A 20,673-nucleotide genomic window follows, 5' to 3' on the forward strand; every position below is an offset into this window, starting at 1 on the left:
AAATGAAAGGACCGCAAGCTTCTTTTGAGGGGTCTGTTCCTGTTTAGAATATGGCAAGGAAAAAATAGGCCACCATTTGTGAATGAAATTCTAAAGATGATGGCAACTGGAATCAGTATGCTCCCAAGTCCCATTTTTCTCTTGCTTTAGAGTCTAAATATCAGGAAGAAGATGTACATGAATGAATCTATATTATATTATATATAGATTATCTTATATATATAATATATTATATAGATTTATATAATATATTTTATATATAAGATAATCTATATATTATATATATAATATAGATTATATTATATATAATATAATCTATATTATATATATAATATATAATATAGATTATATTATATTAAATCTGTATTTCCTATTGATAGATAATACAGTATCCTTGATAGTTTTTTTTTGTTTTCAAGCACTTTGTAAATTCTTTGTTATTTTAACTTTATAACAACCCGATGTAAACCTAATAGTTAATGAGAAAGCACTACAAAATTCCCTAAGATTTTTAAGTCATTTTTAATATTATTAGAAGTAGTACTTATTCATGGCAGAAATCCTGAAAAATACCGAGAAAACAAAAATTACATATTCCATACATAAGAACAATCATGTGTTAACATTTTTTGGTACATGTTCTATTCTTTTGAAATTTTTTCATGTTTGTAGTTATATTACTGGATTTTTTTTCTACCTAATACTTACGAAATTTCTTCCTGACATGAAATATTTTTCTAAGTCTTAATTTTTTTTTTAAATTGGCTATATTCCTTTGTATGAATGTGCCATAATGTATTTAATCTTGTTGTTTGATACTTAGGCTGTTTCCAGTTTTACATTAGTATAAATACCATTTCTGTGTGATTTTTGTGTGCATCTTCGTTTTCTCAAGAAAGACATAGAATTATTGTTTCAGACATTGTCTTCCAGTTTAAGAACAAAAAACAAAGTGGTAATAGGCAATATAATTTAGTCAGGCATGGAAGTTGTAGACTGTATAATAATACAAGGAACAGAAATGAAGGAAACAGAAGTGAAAAAAAAGAAGACTCATAAGTAAATTATAAAGCCAACAGTGTATTTCATAAGTGAGAAACAAATTCAGTAGAACAGAATAAAAGGCCTAGAAGCATCCCCAATTAAATATAAACTTATTTAGTGTATAATAAACTAGGAATCTTAAAAAATAGCATAAGGGCAACAGGTTGGCTTATAGGAGGAAAACTGATAGAGAGCCACATCTGATATCCTCAAACTCCAGATGGATTAAGCAGCTAAGTATTTTTAAAAAGTTTAAAAAGATATATGATTATCAAATATTTGGAGGTGTTAATTTTCCCAAATTCTAAAACAATTGAAGAAAGCACACACATGGCCACAGATCTGGGTGCTTAAAGCTTTTATACCATAGAAAAATAACTGAAATTAAAATGAGGACAGTTTGCATGTCAGGTTTGTTTCACTTACATAAAGGGCACAGGCAAATTGGTAATAAATTAGAATACCCCAAAAAATAAATGAACATGATAAGGGAAGGCGGGGAGAGTAAGTGTTCTTACTGAGTGCTGCCTGATGCCAGAAATCAAAGACTGTGCTCTCTCTGACATGTTGAGTATGGGAAGAAATGCTCACTGGGGCGCCTGGGTGGCTCAGTCGGTTGGGCGGCTGACTTCGGCTCAGGTCATGATCTTGCGGTCCGTGAGTTCAAGCCCCGCGTCGGGCTCTGTGCTGACAGCTCAGAGCCTGGAGCCTGTTTCAGATTCTGTGTCTCCCTCTCGCTGACCCTCCCCTGTTCATGCTCTGTCTCTCTCTGTCTCAAAAATAAATTAAAAAAACGTTAAAAAAAAAATTAAAAAAAAAATTAAAAAAAAAAAAGTTAAAAAAAAAAGAGAAATGCTCAACATGCCTAGTAAGCAGAGAAATATAAACTAAAGCAGTCTAAAAGGAAGTATTACAGTTAACTACTATCTCGGTTATGAGCAGGAAAACTGAGGCACCAAACAGCGTTTTATTGTTTGTCTTCTGTATTTTATCCCTATGTCCTGTGGGTATACATTTTTATTTCATTGTTTATTTTAGATTGACGGTGTCCTCGGGGTCAGCAGTAGGATAGTTCATATATACCGTTTAGTAAATGCAAAATGTATTTATAAATTGCTTTTGAAACTGACTTGCAATGCAAATGCAAATGTGTTAAAAATAGTATGTATTTTTCTTAGAAATTAGTAGGAGTATGACTATCAAAACAAAGTGACTTACAAGTTATAGTTCTTCCCAACCTGCATGTTTTAAATGGCTGTAACAAAAGCGTAAAAATAGCCCGTGCCATGTGAATTTATCAGTACGTGATATTTTTACCGAGAATGTTTAGATTTAGACAGTCGTGGGGTGCCCAGGTGGCTCAGTCGGTTGAGTGTCCCACTCCAGCTCAGGTCATGATCTCACGGTTTCTGAGTTTGAGCTGTGCATTGGACTCACCGCTGTCAGTGTGGAGCCTGCTTCGGATCCTCTGTCCCGCTCTCTCTACCCCTCCCCCGCTCGCTCTCTCAAAAATAAACCTTGAAAGAATAGATTTAGACAGTCGTGACTTTAAATTTTTGCCTTTGATAACTTAATTTTTTTGTTTGTCTGTTTGAAAGAGACAGAGTGCGAGTAGGGGAGGGGCAGAGAGAGAGGGAGAGAGAATCCTAAGCAGGCCCTGCGACGCCAGCGCATAGCCCAGTGGAGGGCTTGCAACCACAAAACCCCGAGATCATGCATGACCCAAGCAGAAACCAAGAGTTGGATGCTTAACTGACCGAGCCACCCAGACGCCCCTCTCTTTGATAACTTAGAGAACAGGGGCGCCTGGGTGGTTCAGTCGGTTAAGTGTCCGACTTCGGCTCAGGTCATGATTTCACAGTTGGTGAGTTTGAGCCCCGCATCGGGCTCTGTGCTGACGGCTCGGAGCCTGGAGCCTGTTTCAGATTCTGTGTCTCCCTCTCTCTCTGCCCCTCCCCTGCTCATGCTCTGTCTCTCTCTGTCTCAAAAATAAATAAACATTAAAAAAAAAAAAAAATTAAAAAAAAAAAAACTTAGAGAACAGTCAAATATTGTTTCTTAAAGTCTGTATAAATGAATAAGCAAATAAATAAAATTTATATATGTAAAATCTAAATTTGTATCTGTGAAATCTAGTAAGTGATGAGAAAATAAGTATTTAAGTTAATGGATTCTCATTCTGAGACACCATCTTCTTTTCTCAGCATTAATTTTCCTTTCTCTCTGAGCATTATCCATCTTTTCTTAAATTTTATTTTCAAACTTGAATGTACCTACTTTAATCACTCTGTACACTCATATTTTTGTCAGTTCAGTTAACTTCTTAGACTTAAGACACTGGAATAATTTTTTTTACTTTTATTGGTTAGTTAATTATTGAAACTCTCTGAACTTCAACATTCCTCATAAAATGAAAGAGTTAAATCATTACATGGTTGCTAAAGTTTCTTTTTGCCCTAATCATCTAAGAGTCTGAATAAAGTATTTATTAAACACCTGTGTGTTTATCAATATATGGCCTCTGATAAGTTTTGAATGTATAAAACAAGGTCTTTGTAGTGAAGAGTCTTATAATCTGATGTCATGTTTTATGAAATCTTAGAAAAAATACTACATGGTGTATTCTTAGATGAAAAGTGCCATGAGAAATTCTCCAAGAGCTTTAGGAGCAGATAGGAGGAAGAGTAATAGATTCAGGTACTCATTATGTGTATTCAGGAAGTAAAATTTAGACTGAACTTAGAGAATGTATAGGACTTGAAAGTACATAGTGAAGGATACTCTGCATTGAGAAGAGTATCTGATGAACAAGATTGCAAGATAGTATGCTTTGTGACAGAAGAGGCCCAGCTATAGGAGAAGGCTAGAGAGAGACAAGGGGAAAGTCAGATCAGATGAGGCATCTTGAAAGTAGAGAGAGTCGTTCGGAATTCCATTGTTAACTAAGAATTGACTAGGCAGTGAGATGTGACTGAACATAGGAGGTGGGAGCAAATTCAAGCCCAGGGGTTCCCTTAGGAGGAGAATGCTATTACTGAGAAAAAAAATTAAGCACTTTGGTGACACGCCTTTGGCTCCTTCCCTTAGTCTTAATTTGCAGACATTCAAATTGATAGCCAAATGTGATTTCTCTTACATGGTTGAGGCGGCATTTTATGTGCTAGTACTTTTTGACATGTTCATCTGAGATGGAGATAAACAGAAGCTGGAAAAAAAGTACACATATATTATTTGTGTGTGTGTGTGTACATATTATATATGTATTTATATATATATATGTTTGTTCATATATATAATGTATCATTGATTTTTTTGTTGAAATGAAGGTCTCTTTAGTTTGTAAAATGTTTCTCAAAATAATTTTAAATTGTATTCTTGTTTTACTATTCTGAGAAAATGGCTTTTGAGTCACTTTAATACATACTTCTAAATTAAGTGGTATAATATTGAAAATTTATCCTTTTTTATATACTTCTTCACTTTCTCCTCATTTCAAGGCCTAGTAAATGATAAAGATTCAAAAGAGTCTATGACGGAAGGAGAAAATCTTGAAGAGGATGAAGAAGAAGAAGAAGGAGGAGCTGAAACAGAAGAACAATCTGGAAATGAAAGTGAAGTAAATGACCCAGAAGAAGAGGTGATGACTTTTATTTATAGCAAATAGGTACATTTGTACAAGAGTATCTTGATTATTTGAGCCAAGATTTCCTTGAATGCATAAAATAAGATCTCCTTCCAACCTGCGAACTCTGAAAGTTTTCTGGGAAAGTAGATATAAATGATAAAAATTTAGAACTGGAATGTTTCTGTAATTGGTTTCCATATAATAGGTAGACATTACATTGTTCTTTTAAAAAATGAGGTTGTTGTAGAAACATTCAACCATATAATTTAAATTGGATTATTAAGTATTTTATAATAATAGAAGGAAATGAGTGTATCAGACCAATCTTATGGCTGCCTTTGGATTTTGCTACTACACCAGTTAGATAAACAGAATCTAATAAATTAAACAGCCTTAGTAAATGTGACTTCAAAGAGTGACTTGCGGGGCCCCTGGGGGGCTCAGTCGGTCGGGTGGCCAACTCAGCTCAGGTCACGATCTTGTGGTCTGTGAGTTCGAGCCCCGCGTCGAGCTCTGTGCTGACAGCTCGGAGCCTGGAGCCTGCTTCAGATTCTGTGTCTCCCTCTCTCTCTGTCCCTCCCCACTCATGCTCTGTCTTTCTTTGTCTCTCAAAAATAAATAAATATTAAAAAAAAAAAAAGTGACTTGCTTTCCTATAAATTCCTCATTTGAAGAATTGGGATGTATTACATTTTCTTCACTAAATACATTTCCTCCTTTTAAAAAGTGAACTTGATAATTTTGAAAATTGTATCTTTAAAAAAAAAAATGTGTATTTATCTATTTTGAGAGAGAGAGTTTGAACAGGGGAGGGGCAGAGAGAGAGGGAGAGAGAGAATCCCAAGCAGGCACCACGCTGTCAGTGGCAGCCAGACATGGGGCTGGATCTTATAAACCGTGAGATCATGACCTGAGCCTAAATCAAGAGTCTGATGCTCAACCAGCTGAGCCACCCAGGCTGAAAGTTGTATGATTTTTAACCATTGCTTACTTTTCCAATTGCAGTTGAATATCATACATGATACAGTGTGTTTGCTAAGTGGAAAAAAACACAGTGTTCGGTCGGCATTGCATGAGCCTTGTCTGGGAGCAAAAGTGAGAGAGATGTGGTTTAATAAGTGAAGTTGCATAGTTTGCTTCTCCTCCCACTCAAGACCACCCTCTCCCATGGTTGCTCTCTGAGCATAGGGAGAACATTGTTAAAGAGAGAAAGCGGGTTGATTAATAGCAGTGAATAAGAAATTCTGCAACCGCTTGTTTCAGCTGAGAAAGAAAAGGGCTGGAGTTCACTCTTCAGACAAATCGTGCTCTTTGTTTTCATCTTGGTCCTCACTCCTTCAAGCTCCGCGTGGCATTTTGAAGTTCTCCCCAGCAGCTAACAACCAGAATATTTCCTCCTTAATATCAGCTACATAAATTAAAAATGACTTTCAAGATTAAGTAAATGTTCTTCTAAAATTTGAATTTTCTTTAGCATTTATACAATTTAGCAGGTTAAATACAAGATTTATCATTATAATAGCAATAATATTTATCGAGCATTCATTGTTCATAGTCACTTTTTTAAACACTGTATTTACATTACCATTTCTCATACCACCCTGTGAGGTAGGTGAGAAAATAAGGGACAAATAGGTGAATTTGCCCAAGATCTCAGAGTAGTAAGTGGTGAGCCAGTATTTGAACTCAGACGGTGTGACTGGTGCTGTGCTGACCCCTCCTGCTCTCCTTAGCCAGCTTAGATTTTGCAGTCCGTTCACTTCCAGATCCCACAGGTTATTATGTCGGTGTATAATAGGGATTAGGACAATGGGATTCTTGTCCAGCCTTTCGGTTTCAAAAGTTAATTAATCCATTGTGTTTGCCTGAGTTATAAAAAATAAAGGGTAAGGAGAAAAAGTTAATGCATTTTATTTTATTTTTTTTAATTTTGAAAGAGCACAGGCAGGGGAGGGACAGAGAGAGAGGGAGAGACAGAATCCCAAGCAGGCTCCATGCTGTCAGCGCAGAGCCCCACTTGGGGCTCTATCCCACAAACCGTGAGATCATCACCTGAGCCAAAATCGAGAGTCGGATGCTCAACTGACTGAGCCACCCAGGCACCCCAATGCATTTTAATTTAAGTGTTAAGAAATGATTAATTTTTTTCCAAGGGCAAATTTAAGAGCATCTCTATTGCAAATTTGGTTGTGAATTACAGACTTATGTTAAAAAAAAAAAAAGTTAATGCATTTGAAAAAAAGTAAATGCATTTCTGTACATTCCCAGAGTATTTCCACTTTAGAAACTCTATAAGTTTCCAGATACCAGTATAGTAAATTATAATACACTATTTGGATTTTTAAAATTGTTATGTTATTTCTCATTCACATTCATTGTCTTGGCAGAATGAGAAGATGCTGGATTTAGCGTAGTCTTTTTTTACACTTACAGAACCAAGTGAGAGTGAGTTATGTTGTTGGAAGTGAAAGGCTGCACAGATGGGGCACAACTGTGTGCTTTTGTATGTGTCTGCCCTTTTGAAATATCCTTTGGGGTTCTCTTAGTCTTCTGTTTGAAAGGAAATCTGGCTGATCGAAGAGCAGGTGGGGGCATTGACAAGAGAGGATGGGGAGAAGTGGTGAGGGGGAGTAGAATGTCTAGCTCCTGCTTAATAGGCAGTGTGTCCTTGGGCAAGTCACTTCCGAGCCTTAGTTTGTTCATGTATAACAATGGGGCGTGAGGTCTTATCCTGCCTTCTTAGAACTGGATAAAGCAAACAAAATGAAGTATGTGAGAACACCTTATAGGCTGTGGTGCTCTGTACAGTGTAGTGCTTTATAAATCTACTGTCCTTGCTTTCCACTGCTAACCAGGCTAAATTTGAACTATTTACTGACGTTCATTCCAGAGTTAGTTGAGTATTAAAGAACTACTATGAGAAACTCAGTCTCAAAACAGCCAGGGAGGAGGAATAACACAAAAGGTTCAGGAAGCTCATTCCTTTTGGAATTCAAGGAAAAGAGTTTCTACAAAGGATCTTTGTATTATTAGATCGGTGGAAGATAGTGAAATGGGTTTTCGGCTACTGGTGTGCATTAGTTTTCAGCTAATGTTGCCAGCTGACTTTGCCCTAAATTGTAGGCAAACCACATAAAAGGCTGGAACTTGAGAATAATGAACAATTATACAGAAATTTTTAAATCTTTTTAAGTAATGTAAAATATAGTAACCCTTTTCAAAATGTTTTAATCTTCTAATGTTATATAATTTCAGGAGGGTTCTGATAATGATGATGATGAGGGCGAGGAAGAAGAGGAAGAGAATACCGATTACCTTACAGATTCAAATAAAGAGAATGAAACAGATGAAGAAAATACTGTATGTATGGCTGAAAATTTGCTTTTGAGGTCACACAATATTTTCATTAGTATTTCAGTTTTAGCCACTGAAGTTGTGTTTCTTGTGATTACTGAAAAATATTCTTTTGGAAATTCATTTCAATTTGTTTTCCTATCTAAGTACCTTACTGTATTAACAGGTTTTTTTAAACATGTAGTGTTACACATTTTACTCACTTGTTCCTTGAGTTATGTTGAGCAAGTTATCCATACAAAAGACTCTGCCATCCAAAACTCTGGTTACAATTTGTGGTCTGATTTCTTGTTTTGTTTTAATAAGGAGGTAATGATTAAGGGAGGTGGACTTAAGCATGTACCTTGTGTGGAAGATGAGGACTTCATTCAAGCTCTGGATAAAATGATGCTGGAAAACCTTCAGGTACGAGCGGTTCCCCTATTCCAGAGGGTCCTCTCCCTACAGGATACTGCAGCCCATTCAGTTGTGGTGGTTACAGGGGTCTCTACAGCTTAACATTTGCCTCTGCAGCAACAGTACAGTTTGCGTCTGCCAGTACTTCTTATACTTCTCCTGATGTGCACATTTCTCTGGGATACACTGGGGGGAAAATGTAGTTAGTGTAGGACTTTGAACAGAGTAATTTCATTGTACCAGTCTGCCTTTTTTCTCTGAAGTCCTATCTCTGTTGCTAAGACCTTTTACTTCTAGTTTGTTTACAATTCAAACTTGGCCAAAGATCAGTATTTGGGGAAATTTAATACACTAAATTATTAAGCTTGATTTAAAATTTGAATAACTTGTCTATAAATATTTAGAGGAATATTGGTTATTTGATGTTTAAAGAAATTTTGTTTAATGTATTCTTGACATTAATACACTGGATTTTATAAAAAGCTCCATCTTCCCAGTGATATAGAATAATTATGAATAAACAAAATAGCTAGGAAACTTCTGGAAGCTGGCAGGTAAGATACTCAGTAAGACAATAAAACATTTTAAACACACAATAATAGATTGGCACAAGAATAAATGGATTAATGAAATAGGAAAGTCCAAAATCGACCTAAAACATGACAATTTAATAATATGGCAAAGACAACGCTGCAAGTCAATTGAGGGAAAATGTATTATTCAATGGATTGTCAGTAAAAATAAAGCTGGATTTCTATTTTATATCCACACCGGAATTAACTGCAAACTTATCAGAAATCTTAATAATTGTGGAGACTGTTGATTATTGCATTAAGACTTCACCTTCTTCATACAGTGCTGTCAGACACTATTAGTATTGCTACATTTCAGTTAAAGCCACAGTAAGGCCACAAGAGTAGTAGTGGCGTAGTCTGTTTTCAGCTATCTTGCCCTATTGCTTTCTAGCCCAGAATGCCACGAGAAATGCCAGACCAGAAACAGACTGTATAATGCAGGGTAACGGCTGTATTATATCAGCAGGTCCCACACCGGTGAGGACAAATGAATGACCCAGGGTTTTTTTTGTTGTTGATTGAAACAATAAAGTCATGCTAGAGCTCACTGATAATCAAAAGATAAGCAGATTAAGAAGAACCTTTTTATCAGATCATCAGATACTAAGATGCGAAAAGTGATACTACCCATTGTGGTTAAGTATGGGTAAATATCTGTATTTGGAATATGTAAATCAGTCCATCTTTTTTAGAGAGAAACTTAGTAAACCTAGCAAATAGGCATGGCTTTTGATCTAAAAGTCCACCCTTAACTAATTTTCACCCAAGTATATGAAGTTAAATATATAAAGATGTCATACTGTAATGGGGAAATAGGTTTAGTAGAGAACCAATTATATAAATAAGAGAATATCCATATAATTAGCTCTGTATATACTCAACACAAAGATGCCCATTATATAGAATCAAAAAGAAGAAAAACGTATATAGTGAAGAACAGTATGCATAGATGGAGCTTGTGTGTACATGTGTGTTACTAATATTTTCAAGAAAAATGTGGAGAACACGCCCCATTGATACTGGTTGTTGTTCCTTGAAGCGTGGTGAGGGAGGGGTTGGTATGGAGACACTGGCTGATGCATTTTTGTATTTAAATAATTTACAAAGAGAATATGTTCATTTTATAATCAGAAAAAAAAGTTAATTTACAAATAAAGATTGATCTAACATGATCCTTTGAAATTTTAAGTAAAAAAGTCTTTGTAAATCTTATGAATCTGGGAGAGCGTCAAGCAAATTCTACAAATTGGAACTTATAAACAATAAGACCTTACCCCTTTATTACCATTTTATTTGATTTAGATCTCTTGCAAATATGGAGCCTATATCAAAGGCTATTTAAATTGTGGTAAAGCATTTTCAAAACCTTCGTGGCCTGTTAGCATTACCTGCTTAGATTTGAAGAATTACATTCAGCTCTTTCCTCATTTGTGCTCCATTCAGCAAATACAGAAAATTACGTGCAGTTTCCAAAATGCACCATGCTGTTTCATGTCCTTGCTTTTGGACCTGTCCTCCCCTTCGTAAACTCCCTCTGTATCCCCCAGACTGCTCTGCTGCCATCTGCTTACAAGAAGTCTTATGAAGCCTTAAAGACATTCTCAGACGTCCCAGTTTTGTTTAGTCTTTTGTGAAGTTTTAGCATCCACCCACTCCTAGCCAGGCCTATATAGTCACTTCACCCCAACACAGGTTATACATGACTTGGATGAATTGTAATTAATTTATTTCTCTATCCTAATTAACAGTTTTTGAGCTCTTTGAGGATAGAGACTGTCTTTTTAGTATTAGTATCTCAAGTAATAAGCCCAACGCACAAGTCTTCACTGAAGGTTTGTTTAAATAATTGATTAATAAATCCAGTGTCAATCTTGAAAACTTGATATTAACAAACAAAGTTAATCTGAACAGTAATAGATTCCATTCATTCCTAAATATTAATTGAGCACCTGCAGTATTTAAAACACCACTAGGGTATTTAAAACACCAGGGAAAGGGTATTCAGTGCCGAACCCCACCAGTCTGGTGGAGCATTGTCACAGAGAAGCAGACACTTGTGACACATGAGAAGTATGAAGGAAGATATGTGGTGCGGGTATGCACTTCAGGAGCATGCGGAGTCAGGAGAACCTACAGCATTGTGTGTTTGAGCTGCACCGGTAAACAGAGCCAGTCACTGGGGACTTGCACAGGTCTTCCCAGCCATACGAAAGAGGTGGGGGCAGAGGAGGGGACGCCTCTGTCTCAGCTGCCCGTCAGGTTACTTTGGCTCTAATGATGATTGTGTTTTAAGAAATAATGGCACTGAATGAATTGTTCAGTTTATGTTTACATATATCCCTGTGTACGTTGGAGTATTTATATTTTTTCATTTCTATCTTTAAGCAACGAAGTGGCGAATCTGTTAAAGTGCACCAACTTGATGTTGCTATTCCTTTGCATCTCAAAAGCCAGCTGAGGAAAGGGCCACCACTCGGTGGTGGGGAGGGAGAGGCGGAGTCTGCAGACACTATGCCCTTTGTCATGTTAACAAGAAAAGGCAATAAACAACAGGTAAGAAACTGGCCACCACAGGTGATTGTTACTTATCAAGTGTAAGCAATAACTTTGTTTTATAGGCTGTAAGTTATGTTTTGCCTATAAGAGGAGAAGAGTTGGAAACATGTAAAGTATTCCGTGGTAGGGGCGCCTGGGTGGCTCAGTTGGTTAAGCATCCAACTTCATCTCAGGTCATGATCTCACGATTCATGAATTCAAGCCCTGCGTTGGGCTCTGTGCCACAGTTTGGAGCCTGGAGCCACTTCAGATTCTGTCTCCTTCTCTGTTCCTCCCCTGCTCGCACTCTGTCTCTCTCTCTCTCTCTCTCTCTCTCTCTCACACACACACAAATAAAGATTAAAAATAAAGAAATAAAGTATTCAGTGTAGAAGTAATTTTATTTTTTATTATGTATAGAAGACACAGCTGACTTCTTTTGAATGTATTTTTTTTCTAAAATTTTTTTGTTAACGTTTATTCATTTTTGAGAGACAGAGAGAGACTGAGCGCAAATGGGTGGGGCAGAGAGAGAGGGAGACACAGAATCTGAAGCAGGATCCAGGCTCTGAGCTGTTAGCACAGAGCCTGATGCAGGGCTCAAACTCATGAACCGCGAGGTCATGACCCGAGCTGAAGCCAGACATTTAACTGACTGAGCCACCAGGCACTCCATTGAATGGATATTTTTTCTTTCTTTCTTTCTTTTTATTTATTCTTTAAAAGGAAAGGACATTTAAATTTTGAATTCATATGTGTTTGTTAGAATATATAAATCCCTTGACTTTCAGGAGGAAGGTTTCATAAGTAAACTCAGGGTGGGAAAGGAAAGGAGGGTGATGACAGATACATCTCAAGAAAATGTTCCGTGGTTAAGATTTTTCTTGAAAATCATTGTTTTTGACCCCTAATCCTTCTCCATTCTCCTTATACTGCTTCCTCCTTGTTTCCCATGTCTTACAGATGGCCCTCAAAATCATTTCCCTGACCACTAAGCTGTTAGTTTAGGGATTCATACTTTGGTTCATACATTCATTCATCAAATATTGTTGAGCATCTCGTATGTGCCAAATACTGTTCTAGGTGCTGAGGCTATGGTGATAAATAAAAGTCCCTGCCCTTGTGAGCTCACATCTTGCTAAGGTTGACAAATGTATTTGTAAGGAGTGAAAAATACTATGAAGAAAATAAAGCCCAACTCTCAGACTCAACTCTAGGATATATCACATATTACTAATTCTCTAAGAGTTTTTTCACATTTCAACATTTCTGAAATCAAGCTGCCTCTTAGCGTTTATAACTGGCAGCATTTTTTTTCTGTTTTAGTGATGTGTGATATAATGGTGTATCTTACAATTAATGGACCGTCAGATTCTACGAAATATGGCAGCCACCACAACTTAGAGACGAGTTGAATGCCTGGCTTCCATATTCATTCACACAGTCACATAACAGGTAATTGTTGTTCACTTGCTGTGTACCAGGCACTGCCCCGGGTGCAGAAAGTACAACTGTCACTAGAGTTCCTTCTCTCTTGGGAGCTTTCATTCTGGTGCTGGGAGGCAAACAGTGAAGAAATACGTAATGTCAGGTTGGGGGGAATGCTCGGAAGGAAAATAAAATAAAAAAGAGGCTAGAGAGAGATTGGAATGGGAGGTGCGGAGCCTGCTGTTCTGGGACGATCAGCAGGTCCTCTAATGAGATGCCGTCTGTGATGGACGGGATAGTCTGTTCCCTCCGGCAACACAGCCTCCACGAGATGATGCCCAAATTAATTTTTATCTTTGCTTTTGTCAGGTAATTTCTTACATGCTCAGAGGATCAGAGTTGTGCGGGGTACATTATTTTGTTATACTGCAAGTAAATCTTGAGATATAAAAACTGTACACCAATTAGAATCCTGGAAGGGAGGACCAGAAAAGACTTTCCATCGTGTTGTATGTGAAGTTAACCTTGGCTCAGGCTCAGAGCACTGCTGTGTCTTCAGACATTGCCTTCATGATTCCTTTCCAGCCGTAGCCTTTCCTCCATTGCGGCCTCTGGGGTTAGTTCTCAGGAGAGCTCTGCCCTCACCCACCCTCAGGCCAGGGGTGAGCTCTGGCATGTCCTCAGTCCCGATCCTCCACTGAGTCCCTAGAAAAATAAGGGCGGGGTGGGAGGAGGGTTTGATCCAGACCCTAAACTGAGCTTTGCAAAACCGCGAGTTCATCATGGTTCCTAGGATTCTCCAAGCCCAGAGTTTCTGCTTTTCTTTTCTAGGGACTGCATTGCTCTCTGAGCTTCGCTTTTCTGTTTCAGTCATTACCTTTTAGATCTGCTTCATTCTCTTTTTTCTTTAAAAGCTCTCAGCCCCTCCCTGACCCCATCACCAAATGTTCTTGGCATGAAAGAGAGGGGTTTTTCATTGTGAAGGGCCGTACCTGACAACCTCAGGTAGCTGTCCCTTGGTTACCATTTCTGTAGCGCTGCTGGACATTTGTATTGCTGGCATACTTCTCAAACACTTTTTCTTATCTGAAAGGGGGCTTAGGAATATCTTTCTGTGAAGATCAAATCACACAAAGGAAATAATTTGTTTTCTTCGTTTGTCCCTCCTTTTTGTGAGGCACATGTGAAAATTCATTTTAACTTTGTCAACTCGTATACCCCATTTGACCTTTTTAGAACATGTAGGCATAAATTAAACCACAGCCTACCTAAGAAACTCCTGAGCTTTGAAAAATAAATTCATTTCAGCAGTCCTGAATTCTATCAAGCAAAGTAAGACTATGTGTTTATTTTGTAGAAGGAATATTTTTGCTTTAAAGTAGATAAATTATATACTGTAGAACCCAAATAACTATACAAAATGAAGAGTGGAAGTTCTTATTTCTTAAAATGTGAAAGTCTGTTTAATTTTTAAGGAAACGTTTTTATTGAACTTTATTAAAAAATATTAGCAAGCATGAAATGAGAGCTCAGAGTACTTGGTTTTTAAGTAAATTTTCAACTCATAAACTTTATTTGGAATTTTGGAAAATGTTCAGTTTCAGGAACATTATTTGAAGAAACATCACTGGTATTTTGTGGTCTGAAAAAGAAAGTTATTTTGTTCTGATTTTTATTTCTTTATTTAACTTTTGGGTGTTAGCCCTTCTGGTGCAACGGTTTTTCTAGGAATGTGAAATGTTTTGCCTTATAGGAATCTTTAATTTCTAAGTCAAAGATCTCTTTGTGTACCAGATTTGTGCTCAGAAATAACTTTCTTCTGTAGTCATTAGGAAAATAAAAACTTGCACCAATTAAATGAGTAGTTAAAAACAAAGAGGATAATGCTATTCATAATTTCTTTCTTTCTAGATTTAAATATTTATGAAATAGAGTAATGAATTGAAATAAAATATTTTGATCATTAAAACAAGTTTTAATGTAATAGGAGCATTGTATTATGTTTTAAAGAGCTTTTTTTGATTGCTTTAAACAAGTATACATTATGTTATAGCTTAATACTTGTAAACAACCCATTTCTTTCCAGTATTTTAATATTTATAAGGAGTCATCATTTATTTTATATATTGTTTATCAATTGATACTTAAAGTAACTCGGGATTATGTGTGTATATATGCGTGTGTGTATTTCAGTTTCAGCTACAATTATGAAGTAGCTTTAAGATACAAAGTAAATCACCTTCATTCTATTTTTATATTCCAAGAAATCTCATTCGAGTGACTTTAGTCTTTTTGTCATTTAATTTGCCATAAAGTAGTGACTCTTTTTTAAAAATGTTTTAAAAGCTTTACGGGAAAGGCACTGGTGAAGTGGCATCAGAAAATTGGCCTCTTGTGCTCTCTGTATTTAATACTGTCTCTTTGGTCTTCTTTTTAAGTACATAATACTTGGAACACTTTTGTCTCAGGCCAGTTAGTCTTATAAATGAATAGAAACCTATGTTTTTCACATTTTTGATCAAATCATTATGAAATTTCTTATACGATGTTTTATGTTGTTTCATTAGTGTGGTAAATACCATCACCATTAATCTCGTCGTTACTGAATTATGAAGGACAATTCAAATGTTATTATTAGGAACCCAGTAAGGGGAAAAAATGGCCACCCTGTTTTCTCTCTGAATATGTTAATGTAGTGACAGATCGAAGCATCTTAGAATTGCAGCTTGTGGTTTCATAGCGATCAAGAAAGTGTCTGCATGCTTTGCCTTTAGTGTTTTGTAAAACAGTAATATGTCACTCTTTCTACGTATGCATGTATTTATACACATTTACAGACCAGTTTGTAAAGGCCCTGAGGAAAAACCAGCCAGCTGAATAAGTAAGAGCATTGTAATATTTGGAATCTGTAACTTATCTTGAGAGACTCAGATTTGTTGCCTCTCTTTACCCTTACCATCTCAAATAAGGCATCTTATTTGACACTAGGAACCGAATGACTTAAAATTTAGCTGTGATTCTTGAAGCCTAATAGGTATTTTGCATTTCACTGAGATAGTACTCAACATTGCCCATATTTCTTTACTTTAATAAAGATAATAAAGTAATTATGGTAATAACAGCTAAAATATATTGAATTCCTACTATGTTTCTCCAACATTGTTCTTTGATATGTTCTTTAAAATTGTTCTTTAAAATTATGTGTTAATTTATGTAGCTGTGTCTTTATTGATTTATACTGATGGGTTAAATTTTATTTAGAGTATTTGTCCCTCTGATGTCTATTTACTAACCAGATTTCACAGTTGTTGTGTTGAGGGAAGATTGGAAAATTGTGTCAAACCATCGTTTTGGAGATTGTTCTCATAGTTGTGGTCTTTGTAGAATTTGACATCTCTGTCTCTGCTGCCCTAGTAATTTGGCGTACTTCTGTGTACAGAGTCTGTTTTAGTTCAGCTTTTCTCTACCATTAGTTCTTTTAGCAGTGGATTTGGAAATGCGGGTGCAACAGGATGCTTTCCTCATGAATAGTCCTGAAAATGAAAAATTTCGTTATGAATTACTGTGACATCTTAGTAATTATGCTGCTTATTAGGAAGAGTACATATATTATGACGTTTTTGTTTCACATTAGATACATGTTAAGAGTCTGGCAGAAAATTCACTTGGAGCTGAACTTTTTCATTAAATTACTTTTTGTGTACCTTCCTGAGTTGTAAAACATAAATTAAAAGGTTTATTGGAGGGAACGATGGCCATTTTATTTTCACTTTGTTTCTGTTGTTTTTGTTAGTGGACGTAAGAGACAGTTGGGGCAAGTCCCATCTGATAGAGACATTCCTGGTGCAGACTACTGCACAGGCCCAAGGATAGTGTGCAGAAGCATTCACGGGTTTCACTTTCTACTTGGTGGTTGTCAGTCTCATTCTGCTAAGAAGGTGATTTTTTTAATTGAACTTGTGGGTTTATTTTGCTGCGATTTTAGTTTCAGAATGTCCAGTAAGTAATGAGGGCAACTGTTCTGAACTTTGTTATTTTGGCGCATTATTAACAGGTATTATTTATGGAGAACCTGGTGTGTGCCGGGCCCTGTACTGCACACTCAGAGGTAGTACTACCTCAAAGGTAGTGTGGAAATCCTCCTTGTATAGTTGAGAGAAAGAGCTGTGAACCCCATCTGTCTGACTACAGAAATCCGTGTTCTCTGCAGCATTGCCTGGCAAGTGCTTATTTCATGAAAGCACTGACCATAATGTGGAACTGAAAGGAAGTTTGGGGAAGAGGCAGAAAAAAAGATAGCACAGAATTCATAGTTGTGGATGAAGGGAAAAGCAGGACCATGATGAAACCATGGACAGTAGAATTTAGCAATTAACAGTCCACAACCTGCAGGTTTTAAAGGAGATGTGGTTGAGAGGATATGGAGATCCTTTTTTTTTTTTCTTTTTTCTTTTGGTGTGTAGTTGACGTGAGGAAGTAGTTTTTAAAAGGCTGCGTTCAGGGCCAGAAGAACAAAGGATAATCCCACTGCTTGTGGAGAGATTTGGGAGGAAAATAGCTGTTCACTTTCATTTTTATCAAGTGGGAAGATTCCAGGGCACCTGGGTGGCTCATTTGGTTAAGCACCAGACTCTTGATTTTGGCTCAGGTCATGATCTCACAGTTTATGAGTTTGAGCCCCACATCAGGCTCTGAGCTGACACCGTGGAGTCTGCTTCAGATTCTCTCTCTCTCTCTGCCCCTCCACTGCTCGCTCTCTCTCTCTCAAAAATAAACATTAAAAAAAAAAAAGAGAGAGAGAGAGCAAGGAAGATTTCAACCAGGAAGGGTAAGTTGAAAATTGGGTAAAATCAGATAGTGTCCAAAGGGATAACTTATCTACTTTAAATGAGTCCCAGTCTTCAGGCAAAAATAAATTACATACTCGAGGACTGAAAGAACTTCTGTATGTAATTGTAGAGCAGTTGTCGTTAAATTTAGAAAGTTTTTCAGAGTGAGGCAGTAGTCAAAAGATTCATAAATGAGCAAATGATTTCCTTTTTCAAAGAGCAAGGAAAAGTATATTCTGAAAACTATATAATCCCGGAAACTTGATGTCAACTTTCAGCATAATCCTAGATTGAATTTTAAAACAGATGATTTTAGTCGTTAGGAAAATGAAAATTAAAACCCGGGGTGAAAAATACCACTATATATACTCACCAGAATGGATAAACTTAAAAAGAGATAGATAGGTGGATAGATAGACCGACCGACTGACCATACCAAATGCTGGCAATGGTGTGACACAACCGGAACTTTCATACACTTTTAGTGGAATATAAAATGGCATACCTACTTTGGAACACATTTTTATAGTTTCTTAAAAAGTAAAACACACCACGGGGTACCTGGCTGTCTCAGTTGGCAGAGTGTGCAACTCTTGATCCTCGGGGTCATGAATTCGTGCCCCATGTTGGGTGTAGAGTTAATTTTTAAAAAATTAAAAGGTAAAACACACCAGGTATTCCCAGCTTTTCCTTCCTAGCATTTCACATTTAAGAAAAATGCATACATATGTCTACACAAACATTTGTTAAATATATTTGTAATAACCCCAAATAGAAATCCCAAATGCTATCAACAAGTGAGTGGATAAACAAATTGTGGTGTACAAGACAAGGAAATGCAGCTCTACAATAAAAAGGAACAAACTTAATACATGCAGCAGCATGAATGCATCTGAAAGTTGTTGCGCAAAGTAAAAGAACCTAGACAAAATGTGTGTTGTATGATTCAACTTACGCAAACTTTTAGAAAGTACAAGCTATTCAGTAGTGACAGAAATCAAGTTGGCAGTTGCCTGGGGGTGAGGTAGAGAAAGAGATGGGTTACAGAGGGACAAAAGGAGCCTTTGGAGGTAATGGACATGTTCATTGCCTTGATTGCAGTGAGGTTTTCTTGATTGTATGTGTATGTGTATTTTTTTTTTTCTTTAAAAGATGGTTTTGAGCTCATAAAATAGAACGGGATAGTTGCAGGGAGTCTGTACTCAACCACTCAGCACATTATGTCAGACTAAGCTCATCAGGAAGAACAAGTGAGGTCTGCTAGGCTGGTAGCCAGATGGACTACCATTTTTTTTTTTTTTATGTTTGTTTATATTTTTGAGAGAGAGATAGAAAGCACGGGCAGGGGAGGGGCTGTGGGGGGCTGCGGACAGAGGGTCTGAAGTGGGCTCCATGTTGACAGCAGAGAGCCCGACGCGGGGCTCAAACTCCTGACCTGAGCCACCCAGGCACCCTGCCAAATGGACTACCTTAAATATATTTTTATTTTGCTATATGAGACACTTAGTTATCTACTGTGGTAAAGATGAAATGTAGTTAGTTGGGTTTATACATGTTTTGTACCCACACTTAACTACTCTTCACCTTAGTGTATCTGGCCAACTGCACGTAGTGTTCTGGGTATTACGTTTTAAGAGGAGTATTGACTGACTGAAGAGCGTCATATAAAAGAGAATACCAGAAGAAGACATCTGAGATAATAACAAAGAATCAGATTGTCAAATCAGATTCAAATGAATCGGAATTTTTATACAGTGTTAAGCTTTACTAATAATTTCAAGGTTGCAAGCATCAAAAGGGCATAGGTCAAGCAGAGAGAGGTCTGGGGTCCTGAGCACAGCTACCTATGCCCTTTCTTTCCTCATGAGGCATGCTGTTGATCCAAAGTATTAGAGGAGGTCTCTTAACTGAGTTGTGCATGTTACACACCGCAGAGAGAATTCAGGTTGTGAAATGTTTCTGTCTTGTACTCAGATAGTTACATAGCTTACTCATCTATTTCCAGGGAACCATGGTCCTTAAATTCATAGATTTCTATCTAAGTTTGTTTACCTTGCACAATCCAAACCAGGGATATCCTGCTAAAAACAAAAGCATTTCACAGATAAGGACTCTCTCTCATAACAGAGAAATATGTCTCACAGGGCAGTTGCTTAATTCTTCCTCTGTTCTAACATTGCATTCTATCTTTAGAAATAAGGTCTGTCAATACTAAAGGTGGAATAGATTTGTTCTGTATTGTTCAGGAGGCCAGAACTGGTTCCAGAGGATAGAAATGAAAAGGCTGCAAGTTACAGCTTGCTATATAAAAAAGCCTTTTTTGACAGCGACCCATAAATAATAGGGTCTGTATGATGGAAATTGATACCCTGTTGCTAGATGTGTGCCTCCAAACATAGTGCGGGAAAAGAGAGGCTTCTCCTTTTCTTGAGGTTGAACTTGATGGTCTTCCATTTCCTAACCATCCCTAGTGGATTTGTCTCTAGTAGTTTAAGACTATTGTCTGTTTATGTTCTTAGATGATACTGTCTTTATTTAGACTTATTTGAAATCTTTGTTTTCTTCTTTTGATTTTCTCAAGCCATTTGTGATTTCTTTTGTTATTTTTTCTCAGTTTAAGATCCTTAATGTACCCATGTCTTCCCAACTTGCTGCAAATCACTGGAACCAGCAACAGGCAGAACAAGAAGAGAGGATGAGAATGAAAAAGCTCACACTAGATATCAATGAACGGCAAGAACAAGAAGATTATCAAGGTATACAGTCACTTATAGGACAGAAGTAGAAAATGTTTTTGCCTCTTGGGCTTTTTAAATATAGAATATCAGAGTTCTTATCTCCCCCTTTTCATGTCATCTTTGTAAATGTTTAGCCTGAGAAGTTGATT

At 36.9% G+C, this 20,673-nt stretch overlaps 1 protein-coding gene across 2 annotated transcripts in view; it reads left to right on the forward strand.

Moving 5' to 3' along the window:
* UPF2 (UPF2 regulator of nonsense mediated mRNA decay) overlaps positions 1–20,673 on the forward strand; it is a 109,384-nt gene that overhangs the window by 80,204 nt on the left and 8,507 nt on the right. For both annotated transcript variants that reach the window (XM_019460800.2, XM_019460802.2), the window contains exons 16-20: positions 4,542–4,681; positions 7,925–8,029; positions 8,330–8,428; positions 11,380–11,547; positions 20,401–20,542. In XM_019460800.2, the coding sequence (XP_019316345.1) occupies positions 4,542–4,681; positions 7,925–8,029; positions 8,330–8,428; positions 11,380–11,547; positions 20,401–20,542 (654 nt within the window). The remainder of the gene's footprint in view (positions 1–4,541; positions 4,682–7,924; positions 8,030–8,329; positions 8,429–11,379; positions 11,548–20,400; positions 20,543–20,673) is intronic.

The sequence above is a fragment of the Panthera pardus genome, unplaced genomic scaffold (assembly GCF_024362965.1).
Source record: "Panthera pardus isolate Hobbes unplaced genomic scaffold, ASM2436296v1 HiC_scaffold_6, whole genome shotgun sequence".
Taxonomy (NCBI): Eukaryota; Metazoa; Chordata; class Mammalia; order Carnivora; family Felidae; genus Panthera; species Panthera pardus.